Raw genomic sequence first — 15,128 nt, 5'->3', positions numbered from 1 at the left:
TTGAGAATTTTTAATTAAAAATATTAATAATTCTATAAATAAGCATTTACCTGTTAGTGCAAGCAAATACTTCAATATTTTAAAAGAAATATATACGTGTATATCTAAGATGTTTTACCAATCTGTCTGTTTCATACTTAGCTTCCAACAAATAACTTCACCTGATGACTTTGATTTGACCATATACTTCATTTCAGTTGATCATTAATAGAAACATATGAATTAAATCACAGAACTTGAACACATAATTTATCATACAAAAGCATTTTATTTCAAACTTGGCCATAGAGAGCTATCATAATCACAATTTAGTTGTTGCACTTTCTTAAATCGCAGCATTTCAAAAATTGAATCGATTTTCTATGATTCATTAACTTTTATCTGCATCAAAAACAACTTTTGTTATGCTTATCAATCTTTAAATATGCTGTACATTTTGTTTTAGTTGACAGTCATTAGTTGTATAAGTACACATAAGTCTTGCACAGGGGCTTGTGGAAAATTCATCGTCAGAAAACAGTTCGACACGAGTCAATGAGCGAGGAATGACTGAGAGTGAATGAGTCAGTAAGTATAGCAGTTAGTTAGTGAGAGACAGAGTGGTTAGTGTTGGTGAGTGAGCAAACTAGTGAGTTACAGAGTGAGCAACCTAGAGATTGAGTAAATGACTTAGAGAGTGAGTGGCAACCTAGTGGTAGATGGAGTGATCTAGTGAGTGACTAAGTGCATGACCTGGTGATTGTGTGACAGAGTGAGCAGCATTCATTCACTTGTCACTTACTCACTCGATCATTCATTCACGCATGTTGATAAGTTGTTGGTGAATTTTCTGGACATGGTGTACTATAGCACTTTGTTAACATTGGGGCAACTCGCCGCCATTTTATCACAGTAGGAACCGAGATGTATCAACTGTGTTTTGTAAGGAAGGCCAAGCATTGCACACAGATACACATGTTCAGATGTGTTTACTTAAGGCTTGACAAATCCCAGGCGCCAAGTTGCCATGGCGAAAAAAAATAATTTATATATTGACACCTAAAATTCCCTATGCATGATCTCAAAATTTTTGAAATTTATGTCTGTGCAACTTGTAACAGGAGGATGGTTACTAAGTGTTGAAAAACTCGAATAAATGTTTTTACTTTTTTATTTTTCTTAAAAATATGCTTGGCTGGCTTGATAAATGTTTTTTAAATTTTTCAAGCCCTGTTTCTACCCTAAAGTTTTGGCCATAGATAGATAAAGAGAAAAACCCTATTGGCAGACATACAGACAGGCATGATCGCTTAAGTGCTCTGGAACTGTGCCACGCATCACTCAAGTGATCCGTAATTATATACCGTGGATCACACAACTTAAATAATCTGAGAATGTGCTGTAGGTAACTTGAGTGATGTAGAACCACACTGGGGGCCACTTAAGTGCTCTGAAACTATGTCACATGTCACTCAAGGGATCTCTAAATGTGTCAGCTCTGGAATTGTACCAAGGGACATTGAGCGATGTGTAAATGTGCCGCTTAGTTCATTTTTACAAAATTAGGTTTGAAGTTTGAGGAGGGCAGGCTGCATTAGATAACCCCCAGGGCTATACTTGATCTGCAGGCCAAAGGCCTTTATGCGATTTATCATTATATGGCTTAGAGGGTGGGTAGCAATGAATTTATTAAAGATAAATTTTGAGTTCATAGCCTTCAAATGACATTGAAATTAACAGAAATTGATTATCTATATATATAAAATTGATTTTGTGTGTGTGTGTGTGTGTGTGTGTGTGTGTGTGTGTGTGTGTGTGTGTGTGCGTGTGTGCGTGCGTGTGTGTTTTCTCTATACAAATCTACAATTTAAGATCAATTGTCGCCAAATTTTGCATATATACCAAATGTGACCCGACTTGAACGATAAGCTACTTTAAAATTTCGTCAGACCAGGGCAAATGCCCCAAATGGGCAAAAAAACTGTCCGGCAACAATGATTTTTGGGCCTCAACAATCACTTTCCGAACGTTTACTTTGGTTACCGTGGTTCCCTAGCGATGAGTTTCAGACGTGTTTATGTCTTTACAATGGTTTGTCACTTCTTTAATGCTGTCAGTTATGTATAATAATTTATGCCTTTATAATGGTTTGCCACATTTTCAATATACTCTCAGTAATGAGGCTTTTTGAATAGACGTCATAATCATCAGCAGCATCGCTTTGAGGGTCAGGAAAAGGGTGATCCTCATAGAAATCAGTATTAAAATTGACGATTTAACTGCATAAATACGGAAATTTAGGGGGGGGGGGTTCCTGCCACATCAATAATTTTAAAAATTAAATTGAATTCTCGATTTTTGAAATATTGAATTCACTTGGAGATACGAAGCCCAGAAAATTAAAAATATGAATAATTTGCCGGATCTACTTTTGAGTTGGATATCCATGTAATAACATTGATTTCAACTTTTTATTTATATCTTCTCAATCATGAAAATTAATGTCTCCGTATTGTCTTTTGATATTTATTTGCATAAATTCATATAGTTTAGGATGTTTTTCAAATTAGTTATGGGCCCCGTAAAGTGCATCGAAAAAATTCCACAGCTTTAATTGAGCATTATTGGAAGCTGAAACAGGCAGAGATGGATAACTTGAAGTTCAGGGGGAGGGAATCGAAATACCTAGCACCCATCAAAAAAAAGGGGGGAGGGGACTATTCATTTCTATGTTTTTTTAAATCTAGATTTGTTTCTTTCATGAGTCGCGCAGGACGTTGCCATATTGGTTAACTTAGACACGGTTTGCATGTCCCTCAAAGAAAGAGGGAGATATCGCATGATCCAAAAAGCCTCATTGAAGAAAACCCGGGCAGCACCGGGTATTGTAGCTATAACATATAATGGTATTTTCTTCCGAAATTTCAATTTAAAAAAAAAATTTTTTGGCATTAAAGAAATACATTTTTGATCGTCGGGGGAGGCACGAGCCCCTCTATTTTTTTTTTGCATTTGAAAATAAATTTTTGATCATGTGCGTGTGACTTGTGTGTGTGTGCACCCGAAGCCCTGCTCCACCTGTGTACGTCTCTGATCCCACCAATACGCATTAGGATTCAGAGGGGCAGCTGATGATGAAATTTTGCTGACAAGGGGGGGAAGGTCAGAAATGGTTAAAATTTGCTTAGGTTATAATTGAATGGCCCCTTTTTGGAAGACTGGCCTGGAGCGGGGTCTATCCTGTCTTTCGTTTTAATTGTTTAGTTTTGGAGAAAGTCGTTTGCGGCGACATTTCTAGGGTTTTCAATGACGGATGTGTAATAAAAGAGAGGGCATGTGTGTGTGTGTTCGGAGTACAACAATTTTGTTTTGTTTTTTTTTCCTCATTATATTTCTTACGAAGAGAGTTGACACCTCTTTCAAACAATCTTGTACTTTCGTGTACAGCCCAATCTGTGTTTTGAATTACTGTAGGTTGGACTGGACAATGGCCATTCCAAAGAATAGCCATCAGTTCCGATTGCCATGACTGGAAGGCAACGACAGGTTTTGTCTGGCTCTAGTTTGAACTAATAAAAGTGCTCTACTTCAAAAAGAATTTGAGCAACCGCAAACACACGTTGGGGTAAGAGGGGTGGTTTCGGGACATGGAAAGAGGAAACAAGACTACAACGCAAACTGGGGGTGTCATCCCTGCTCATAAAAATGCGCTGGGGATAGAGGGAGAAAAGTAGACACTGGCCATTTTTGAATAGAAATGGTGGGCAAGATTTGCACTGAGAAACTCTCGTCTTTTTGCGGGCCAGTATACTAGCTAAAAGTAGCAGGTTTTTACTTTTGTTAGTATGATTTTCAGGGACAAAACTAATGCCAAATAAATTAGGATCCATATTCACAATTTAAAGAAAATTTCAGTCACATTTGGAAGGGCAGTTTAAATTAGAAATTATCTATTGGCTTCATTTGAATAGTGTTGCTCAGCAATACCATTCAAGTGATTGTTATTGCTCGCGCAACACATGCAGATATATGCCGGCGTCCCTGACTAGTCATATGTGATTGGGTTATCTGATGTTAACATTTTTGTTTGTATTTCTGTCTCTGAAATGTTTGGAAATTGTGGAATGTGAATGTGATGTACTATTTTATTTTGCTTGTTATTTTACTGTGATTGTATCATAGCTGCCAAGTCTCCCGAATTTTGGCTTCATTTCTCGACCTCCCCTAATTGTCCCTAAACATACCCCTACTTCATTTAAAAGGAATCCCCACTTCTGAAAACAATCCCCAAGCAATTTCTTGTGGAGTAAAAAGTATTTTGCCTCTGTTTTTTCCCCTCCTCCTTTCAAAATGATGGACGTCACACGTCGTAAATAGGGGAATAGTGGGAAATTCCTTTTTTAAGGAAGTTTTACAAACCCTCTGATGGTAACAAGAGAAGTTGTTTGTTTTACTGCCATATAAACCATTCAGCGTGCTGAAACGCGGATCAGTTGAAATTCGTTTCAGTTTCAACGCAAAATCTGTATTCTCCAAACACTACCAAGTGAGTATCAAGTGAAACTCGGTTCAGTTGGCGAGTATTTGGCATATATTAGCTTGGCGAGTGTATATCCGATGCTGATTGGATGAAGGATGAAGTGGAGTTTTGGATCTTCTAATGAAATAGAAAACTCAACAATAGAATTCTTGTTTACGTTTTTCAACAATTTCTTTTCGATAAGCAAAATACGGTTTTCATCATCCTCTTTTTAATGGACATTCCATTTCATTCCAGCTACGTTTTTCTTTCCTACTCCCGATATATCTATAATGATGGGTTTTCATTTCGCTACAGAATTGCTAATATTCTCAGATTAGATAAATTATATATATCATTAACAGCAAATAATTTATATTGCATGTATTGTATCTTCCCACGTATAATCAGCCTATGCGATTTTCATTGCTTTGAAGAAAAAAATATTTGTCCACACATACAAATTTTATTAATCGTGAATGAAATGAAGGAAAAAAAGGACGGTCGCAATTGTACACCGCCAATCGACAGCTTTTACTAGGGGACACCAGTATCGATTGGTAAGGGACAATGCAAGATTATGGTGTCGCAGGGAATTTTTCTCTAATAGGGTTGTCAATAAATGGAATAGCTTGCCCCCGGAGGTAGTAAATTGTAACGCAATTGACACGTTTAAAAAGAAGTATGATAAACATGTTGGGGTAAATCGAGAAGCTATTCATATTTAGAATAAGACAACCATAAGTATTCTTTATGGGCATTGTATAATATTTTGTCATGTGTATATATTGTTTATAATGTTTCTAATAACTTTTTTAATTGGGTTGCTTTATTTTTGAAATATATGACATCCATATTTGTTATGGGCATCTTTTTCTCAGCCACCTCGCTGGGTATTTTGCCTGTTGTGGTGTTGTATTTGTATAATTGTGTAAAATTTATATTTTAAAAAATACTAATAAATTTGGAATTTTTTTCAAAAAATAATTTTCATCTGAATATTTTTTAAATTGCGATTGTTCTGTACCTGAAATCACAATTTTGTAAACACTAATAAGATAAACACATTAAAATTAAAAAGTACAAAATTCAATAAATTTGATTTCCAAAAAAACTTTTTTAGTGCTAATAGTAATTATTCTTGTGATGGACATTGAATATTAAATTACTGAACATTAATAGCTATATTTCCTATTATTAGCCAAATAAGTTAATATCTGAGACTGACTTTTTTGTAATTATATTTGTTGAAACTTATATGTAGTTGCATGCACGTAGTCGTGATGTTACTACGATATTTTACCTATTGCGTGTTAAATGATACCTCATGTCTAAAATGTGACCGAAGATGTAAACGAACTAGTTTCATTAGCACGACATATTATATATTTCTAGGAAATTATGAACAGGACATGGTGAAAATAATACCTTTTGAATTAGAGAATTACAATTTAATTTTATTTATTCATTGAAAATTACTTCGACACGGTGTATTACACTAAACTCGATACAATTTATATTCAACATGGTCACTCTCACTCCACCAATTATTGTGTCCCCTACATTTGAGGGATCTCGACCCGGGGTTACGAGGAGAGAGTGAAAATTAATGAACCTTCAAGCGCGACATGTTGGTCATCCAATGCCCAGCAACTATCTCTGGTCTTCCCAAACCAAGTTGGTGAAGACCTCCCCTATTGGACGAAGGTAATCGCCTGATTTCTGTAAGGATTTTCATTGGCCCAGAGGCACAATGTCTGTTTGTAGAGTTATGATTGTGTTATGCAATAAGTACTTATTCGGTGCTCAAGTGCATTTTGGAAATCCCGGTGAGGGAAAGGAGAGCACACGTGTTGCATCCCATGTATGTATGTATGATGTGTGGTTTGTGGTTTCTCGATGGGAAGGAGAGAGGGGGGGGAGATTGTGTGTAAGGTGCACTCGTGACATATTACCTACGGGAAGTGGGTAATGAATGTGGGTTTTCAATGAGTTGGGTGAGAGACCATTACATATGGCACGAGAGAAAAGTTGAGAGTGAATCGCATACATGACAACTATAATGTAAATATGACAAGCATAAAGTGGTGTACGACCAAACAAACAAAAACATGAAATGTTATGCAACAGAGTTCAACAAGGAGAAAAAGTGTATATATATATGGTGTATGTGCGTGTATATGTATGCAAGTTACAACTGAGCATCAGAATACATGTCAGGAAGAAAAACAGTATATGGCAATAGTATCATAATTTGTGTAATACATAATCGACAGTGTTATATCAAATAAAATACATAAAGAAAAATTTAAGACAAACTTGTGCTCTGTAGTTGCCAATGAAGATATAACCAATATGAAATGTCCATCTATGTACATATCCTCTGCTCCAAAGAAAAAAAAACAATTTGACACTTCTCTTTTTTTTTACAAAAGAATGAATCACAATTCAATGTCACAACTATATACAAGTTGTATCAACAACTTCAAAAAGAAAAAGAAAATCAAAACTACGATAACAAACTGATATACCATATATACAATATGGTATATCGGTATGGGGCGGTGATTATGACTCAAATATAAATATAATAAGAAACACTCTGAGAAAAGTTGTGAATAATATATCTGAAAAAATAAATATAATCCAGGACTGTCATAATGATTATAGATTTGACATCAATAAACTCTATCTTTACAAAATATTATTCTTTATTCAGAAAAATCCCGATTGGTTCAGAATTAAACACCAGCAGAGACAAACAAGACAACACGGAATTCAATACGCCATAATTAAACCAAACAAAACCATAATACAAAAACAATTCATATACATAGCACCTAAAGAATATAATAGATTGAATAACGAAATAAAGACGGAAAAATCACTGCACAAATTCAGAAAACTACTCATAAACAAAATCAACACAATTGAATATTAATCCCATATACATGCATCTTTTTTTCTCTCTTTACGAATGTAATGTGAAGACAATATTATATTTTAATTATATACACCATTGGTCTGTTGTCAACCCCAATATATACTACTCTATCAATATGCCCTGGACGGATTATGTAATCCCTTGGGCTAATATATAAATGGTAATATATATGTTTTTGTTTTTTTTTGTTTGTTTTTTTTTGTATATTGCGTCTGTATTATATGTTGTAATATGTGTGTGTGTAATAAATTTCAATTTCAATTTCAAACTTTAGCATCTGGCGCCAAAGAATCTAAATTTCCAGCCTAAAAGAAATAAGCTTCACAATATGACATCAACACTAGAACTACTTTTCACATGAAAACCAAAAAAAACAAAATCAGACATGTCACCTTCACAAGCAGCAGTATGCACAAGCACATATCATCAATGATATAACTTCAATGTTGACAAAGAATGAGGATTCACTGGAAAGAAAAACTAGAAAAAAAAAATAAAGAACGTGCACACACATACAGCAATATCCAAGCCATTCACACCAATACTTGAATATATATAAACATAGGGAAGGCGTCTCTGGGACCCCATCATGCTCTTAAGATGGTCCTGGTTAGGGAAATTTATTTTTCTAAAAAGAAATTAAGATTCGTGAGAAAATTCGAAGCTGTATACAAGTGACTATTCCTGCAATTCAAGACTTTTCATGACTCTTTTTTTTCAGACCCATGATTCATTATTTTCAGAGAGGAAAAAACTTCAAAAGCGTGACACTATGCCCCACCATTTTAACCTTTAGATAAGGACTGTAAATAAGCTGGGGCAACCGGAACACTTCCCAAGGGCTGAGAGAATGAGGCCCTTACAAAAATTTACACTATTTTGCATAATAATAACACTTTCAGGGCCCCCACTCAAGAAAAAAGTTTTCATCAAGAGAACCCACTACGGCCCTTCTTCAGGTACCATAAAGATGAATTTGTGTCATTAATATCAATACATGAGTATATTACACATACAATTCTATCATTATTTGATAGTAATGATCATTTTGTTAGCGAATAAAGTTCAGATTTGAAGGAAATCATAGAAAAGTACCATTACTCACCTTCTTTCGTCACTTGTTGATGGCTTTTATTGATTGGGGATAATTATTTAACATATATTTAATACCTAAACACGGTCATTCATCACCTTATAATTAATAAATTATTCTAAATTCCCTATTTCATTCGGGCTCATCGTAAAAACAATTCAGCACGACCTCCATTACTACGTCGATGTTTGTGGCGTTGATAATGCTCACTGCACATGTGCTGAAACTCGATCCACCCTGCTGGATTGCCGAAATCGGAGGTTCAGTTTCAGGCTCGAAAAACTGGTCCCTGGATTTCAATTCCGGGGCAGTGAATACCAATTTTGAGGTGAAACGCGGTTTAGAACCTGGATCTCATTCTGAAACTCTACGGTGAATACGGCCATTATTGTGCTGGGAAATAGCTTAACAACCAATAGTCCTGGATAATAATTGAAGATTATAGTGACACGCATGTGGTCAAAACTTCATCTCACCCTCTTATTCCCATGGGTTTAACTTCCATGTGTGTAAAATCCCTATTTTATTTGACTTCAATTTTTGAGTAGGGATTTTATTCTGTATGCTTTAACTTTTATGTGTGGAAAATCCATATTCTATTTGGAAAAGTCCCTTTTGTATTTATTAGGGAGTAGTTTTTGTATAAAATACAGGTCAGCGCAAAAATCTCCCTGATTTTTATTTTCAAAAGTTAGCAGCTATGTTGTACGTATGACTGTTTCTGAAATGTTTAGAAGTTGTGGGATGAGCATATATATTTCATTTTGCATTTTAAACATATTGAAAATATGTTTCCCGGTGATGGCTTTTCAGTTAGAAGTCTCGTAGGATGTGGACTGAGCCATCACATGGTTAGTTAGCTAATATGATCTTATGAGGATTTTCTACTGAATGGTTGATGCTGGAAAAAAAATTTGCATTAACAAAAAAAATAGAATTCGTGATATCTTTTTGTGGTGCCCCTTTTTTCTCTTGATGCCCTAAGCATGTGTTTATTTTGCTTAATGGTTAATTCGGCTTGACCCTTAGAGAAGGTATAGAGCCTCCTCTAAAGTTAAATCCTATTTTGCTTGCAGAAAAACTTTTCTGAAGGGAAGATTAAGACTATTTGTTCCCAAGAATCCAACCTTCAAAAAACCTTTTGCTTCTCTTTGGATAGATTTAACCACTGGTTATGGTGGACTTATCGTTTACGAGTTAATTTTGAGAATGCCCATATTCAAAACACTAAGCATTGCTTCAAAAATTGAAGCAGTGGTTAGCCTAAAATGGTTGGTAGCCGAAAATTGAAAAAAGTAAGGCATCAAAAAAAAAAAAAAAATTCATGATTCTGTACAGTTTGTTATCAATGATTTGGAACAAAGAGGAATTGAATACAATACAAACGAATACAAATACAACGCCACAACAGGCAAATTGGCCAACGAGGTGGCTGACTTGAGAACATCATGGATCCCCGAGCCCCTACCTACTACTGCTACACCACACATGCACCCCGCCCACACCCCCCTCCGCGGAACCCCCAACGAATCGGTACATGCGGGAATGTCCGTGTACGTGTAGTGAAACCTGACATGAAGTTTTTGTTTCTCTGTAATGCTTGTTATGTGTAGTGCTGCCATCTGCCACTAGTTTTTCTAACTATGAGTGAAGTGTTATGATTGAATGATTTATCGTTGTAGGACTGTTGCTCTCTGTGGCGAGACTTTTTAACGGGGAGATCGGCTCGCATTTGCGCCTTGAAGTTGGGAACCACAGAAAACCAACTTCAGCCGACCACCACTGTGGGGTTCGAACCCGGATCCTCGCATCGCGAGTCCGTCACTATAACCACTCGACCACCACAGCGGCCTGAAGCGGAAGGTTTTTGGATGGTTCAAGTAGCGATTCAGAAAACGAGCTCATTTTGATGGGGAAGCACTTCTTTTTAAATAATTCGAAAAAGTCAGGCAAAAATATGCAACAGTGACCCAGCCTGTTCTTAAAAAAAGACATTTAAATTATTTTTAGGTAAAAGTTATTTTAGAGCAAAACATTCATCTTACACAATCATATCAATTGAAGGAAAAAAAATGGCAACAAAAAGCAATTGACATTCATTGAATTATGTAACATTTAAATTAAATTTTAACCTTCTTTTCTTAAAAATATTAGTTTAATTTTTATTTTCTTTATTTTCAGAATGCTCAGTATATTGGAAAATGGTTATGGTGTATGTAAATTATGCTTCATTTCACTTGAACGCATCATTTTCAAAACCAGTATAGATATAATAAAGTTTGCGTGTAACGAATAGTTTCTCTGTTTTTTCCAACTTCATTATCAGTAGGTATGACTGTATATACAGAATGTGTGGTCTCAATACAACTGCTTCCTACCCCATTCCTCAATCAATCACTACTGCTCCTGTCTTGCTTTTCAAACTTACGTTTTCCAAACAGTCGCTCCTTCTCAAGCACAAAGTCACAATACATCCTTCCTTTTCAGCTCAATAGCTTCCTACAATTGTTAGCCATTTTCAAAAGAACTACCAATGTTGTAAAGGACTTGATAAAAGACTTTTTTTCAAAAACAAACTTAGTAATTTATTAAATAATAAAAAAACATGATAGTACCAGTTGTACATTAACCTTGAAGAAAGTAATACACTGAAGAGCCAAAAAAACTGGTACACCTGCCTAATATCGTGTAGGGCCCCCGCGAGTCCGCAGAAGTGCCGCAACACGACGTGGCGTGGACTCGACTAATGTCCGAAGTAGTGCTGGAGGTAATTGACTCTATGAAAATCCTGCAGGGCTGTCCATAAATCCGTAGGAGTAAGAGGGGGTGGAGATCTCTTCTGAACAGCACGTTGCAAGGCATCCCAGATATGTTCAATAATGTTTATGTCTGGGGATTTTGGTTGCCAGCGGAAGTGTTTAAAGTCAGAAGAGTGTTCCTGGGGCCAATTTGTAGCAATTCTGGACGTGTGGGGTGTCGCATTGTCCTGCTGAAATTGTCCAAGTCCGTCGGAATGCACAATGGACATGAATGGGTGCAGGTGATCAGACAGGATGCTTACGTACCGGTCACCTGTCAGAGTCGTATCTAGACGTATCAGGGGTCCCACATCACGCCAACTGCAGACGCCCAATACCAACACAGAGCCTCCACCAGCTTGAACAGTCCCCTGTTGACATGTAGGGTCCATGGATTCATGAGGTTGTCTCCATACACGTCCATCAGCTCGAAGCAATTGGAACCGAGACTCGTCAGACCAGGCAACGCGTTTCCAGTCCTCAACAGTCCAATGTCGGTGTTGTCGGGTCCAGGCGAGGCGTAAAGCTTTGTGTCCGGAGGCGGACGGACGTTTGGTTCTGTTCTGTTGCTCCTTTGGGCGATGAGTGGCGGACGGGGGGTGTTCTTTCGTGGACTAGTGGAGCCGAGGGCCGTCGGAATGTTTTTGCTGGGTCGGAGATCTGGCGGGCGGTCCACCTGCGCTCCTTCTTGACCATCGGAGGTTTCCGGGAGCTTCCCGGAGTGTGGCTGCTTGGGATAGAGTGGGGTCCCGGCGGGACGGACCCGGTGGCTTGCGAGTCGGGTGATGTTCGCCGGGCCCGGATGTCGGGAGAGTTCTTCCAGCATGGCCCAGCCGCAAGGTAATCCGCTTATATTCCGCAAGGGACAGAGCGGGGGCCATGTTTGGTGTTATAGTCATCAAGGGTACACGAGTGGGCCTTCGGCTCCGAAAGCCCATATCGATGATGTTTCGTTGAATGGTTCGCACGCTGACACTTGTTGATGGCCCAGCATTGAAATCTGCAACAATTTGCGGAAGAGTTACACGTCTGTCACGTTCAATGATTCTCGCCAGTCGTTGTTGGTCCCGTTCTTGCATGATATTTTTCCAGCCGCAGCGATGTCGTAGATTTAATTTTTTACGGGATTTCCGATATTCACAGTACACTCGTGAAATGGTCGTACGTGAAAATCCAAATTTCATCGCTACCTCGGAGATGCTATGTCCTATCTCTCGTGCGCCGACTATAACACCACGTTCAAACTCACTTAAATCTCGATAACCTGCCATTGTAGCAGCAGTAACCGATCTAACAACTATGCCAGACACTTGTTGTGTTATATAGGCGTTGCCGACCGCAGCGCCGTATTCTGATTGGTTCCATATCTCTTTATTTGCATACGCATGCCTGTAGTTTTGGCAGTTTTTTTGGCTCTTCAGTTTATAAGCAGTTGAAGAAATTTTGAAAGGTCCAGAATCATCTTGAATGATGTAATAAACTTTTTTAAACACTTTTCTGTTGTAAAAAGAGGACAGCAGACGGTTTATATCAATGCAAACATATACACTGAAGAGCCAAAAAAACTGGTACACCTGCCTAATATCGTGTAGGGCTCCCGCGAGTCCGCAGAAGTGCCGCAACACGACGTGGCGTGGACTCGACTAATGTCCGAAGTAGTGCTGGAGGTAATTGACTCTATGAAAATCCTGCAGGGCTGTCCATAAATCCGTAGGAGTAAGAGGGGGTGGAGATCTCTTCTGAACAGCATGTTGCAAGGCATCCCATATCTGGGGATTTAGGTGGCCAGCGGAAGTGTCTTAAAGTCAGAAGAGTGTTCCTGTAGTCACTTTGTAGCAATTCTGGACGTGTGAGGTATCGCATTGTCCTGCTGAAATTGTCCAAGTCCGTCAGAATGCACAATGGACATGAATGGGTGCAGGTGATCAGACAGGATGCTTACGTACCTGTCACCTGTCAGAGTCGTATCTAGACGTATCAAGGGTCCCATATCACGCCAACTGCACACGCCCCATACCATCACAGATCCCCCACCAGCTTGAACAGTCCCCTGTTGACATGTAGGGTCCATGGATTCATGAGGTTGTCTCCATACCCGTACATCAGCTCGAAGCAATTGGAACCGAGACTCGTCAGACCAGGCAACGTGTTTCCAGTCCTCAACAGTCCAATGGCGGTGTTGTCGGACCCAGGCGAGGCGTAAAGCTTTGTGTCGTGCAGTCATCAAGGGTACGGGCCTTCGGCTCCGGAAGCCCATATCGATGATGTTTCGTTGAATGGTTTGCACGCTGACACTTGTTGATGACCCAGCATTGAAATCTGCAGCAATTTGCGGAAGGGTTGCATGTTTAATGATTCCCGTCAGTCGTCGTTGGTCCCGTTCTTGCATGATCTTTTTCCGGCCGCAGCGATGTCATAGATTTAATTTTTTACCGGATTCCCGATATTCACGGTACACTCGTGAAATGGTCGTACGTGAAAATCCAAATTTCATTGCTACCTCGGAGATGCTATGTCCTATCTCTTGTGCGCCGACTATAACACCACGTTCAAACTCACTTAAATCTTGATAACCTGCCATTGTAGCAGCAGTAACCGATCTAACAACTATGCCAGACACTTGTTGTGTTATATAGGCATTGCCGACCGCAGCGCCGTACTCTGATTGGTTCCATATCTCTTTATTTGCATACGCATGCCTGTAACAGTTTTTTTGGCTCTTCTGTTTACATTTCATTTATATAGGCTGTACACACCATGAGACATTGTACTGCAATAATGACGTAATTTACGTAACTTAACATGTGATGCCAACATACAAAATATTATCTTATCAGAATGATGCTATCTGGTCATGATTTGTATGAGATCTGAAAAATAATTTATCTGATTGGTTGTGGTTGAAACTACAAACTGTGTAAATATGTAAATATTTCTTTATAATATTACAACAGCCTGCATAAAAGTGATGCCAAAGCAAAGTGAAACTGAGTAGTTTAGAGAAAAGACTCTCTTGTGTATGTTTGAGAAGGCATGTATCAGGGGCTCTTTGTCTATTCAAATCGCTGCTTGTGAATACCGCTAAATAGCTGTTCTGAATAAATTTGTGAGGTCCTGCATTTTGGTTGGTCCCTTACTCATTTCAAGGACTTGTGTGAGAGGTGGTCTATATTGGCTAATAATATATATATACCTTATTTATATGCGAAAAGGTTTTGGAAAATTAACTACTGTGAGCTGGGAAGTAATTCCCTTCAATCAATCGCTAAGGTTAGAACTGAATTCTTATATTTCATTTAGTTCTATTGAATCTATATTCAAGGACAAAAAATTATTATTAGTATAATATAACAGAATAATTTATAATTATATGAAGTGAGAGATAATCCCTTGCAATCCTGGCTTATAATGAGGAGTCAGGTATAATGACAGTTTTCCCTGTAATTCCAAGCTCTTGTTGTAACTGACTTTTATGTACTTGTGGGTAATGTTTTTTTTTTCTTTTTCAGAAATGAATGCATAAGTACTTTATTATTATATCATTTAGACATTTTGCCTATGATCCCCTTATTTTTATTTATCTATCTTTTGATCTAGGCACTCAAGTGAATATGACGTGCAGTAGTTCACCACAGGTTTTGCTGCCAGGAGGTTTGTAACAAGAAGTTTTCTTTCTTTTTTTTGAGTATCTTCGACTTGAATGAAAATGTACATATTATCATTCTTATATCATCAAGGGGAGAAAATTTATTGAGAGAAACACTTTTGCCAGGATTATGTTTTTTGTTTTTCTGA

General features: G+C 37.9%; 1 protein-coding gene across 7 annotated transcripts in view; it reads left to right on the top strand.

The window, feature by feature from the left end:
- LOC149086509 (coiled-coil domain-containing protein AGAP005037-like) overlaps positions 1-15,128 on the top strand; it is a 758,714-nt gene that overhangs the window by 552,153 nt on the left and 191,433 nt on the right. For all 7 annotated transcript variants that reach the window (XM_089255964.1, XM_089255963.1, XM_089255967.1 and 4 more), the window contains one exon: positions 14,931-14,984. In XM_089255964.1, coding sequence (XP_089112090.1) covers positions 14,931-14,984 — 54 coding nt within the window. The remainder of the gene's footprint in view (positions 1-14,930; positions 14,985-15,128) is intronic.

The sequence above is a fragment of the Pholcus phalangioides genome, unplaced genomic scaffold (assembly GCF_987345545.1).
Source record: "Pholcus phalangioides strain wild (caught in Gottingen) unplaced genomic scaffold, Ppha-v1.0 ptg000004l_1, whole genome shotgun sequence".
Classification (NCBI taxonomy): domain Eukaryota; kingdom Metazoa; phylum Arthropoda; class Arachnida; order Araneae; family Pholcidae; genus Pholcus; species Pholcus phalangioides.
Note: the sequence above shows the minus strand (reverse complement) of the source record. Positions and strands in the feature narration are given on the sequence as shown.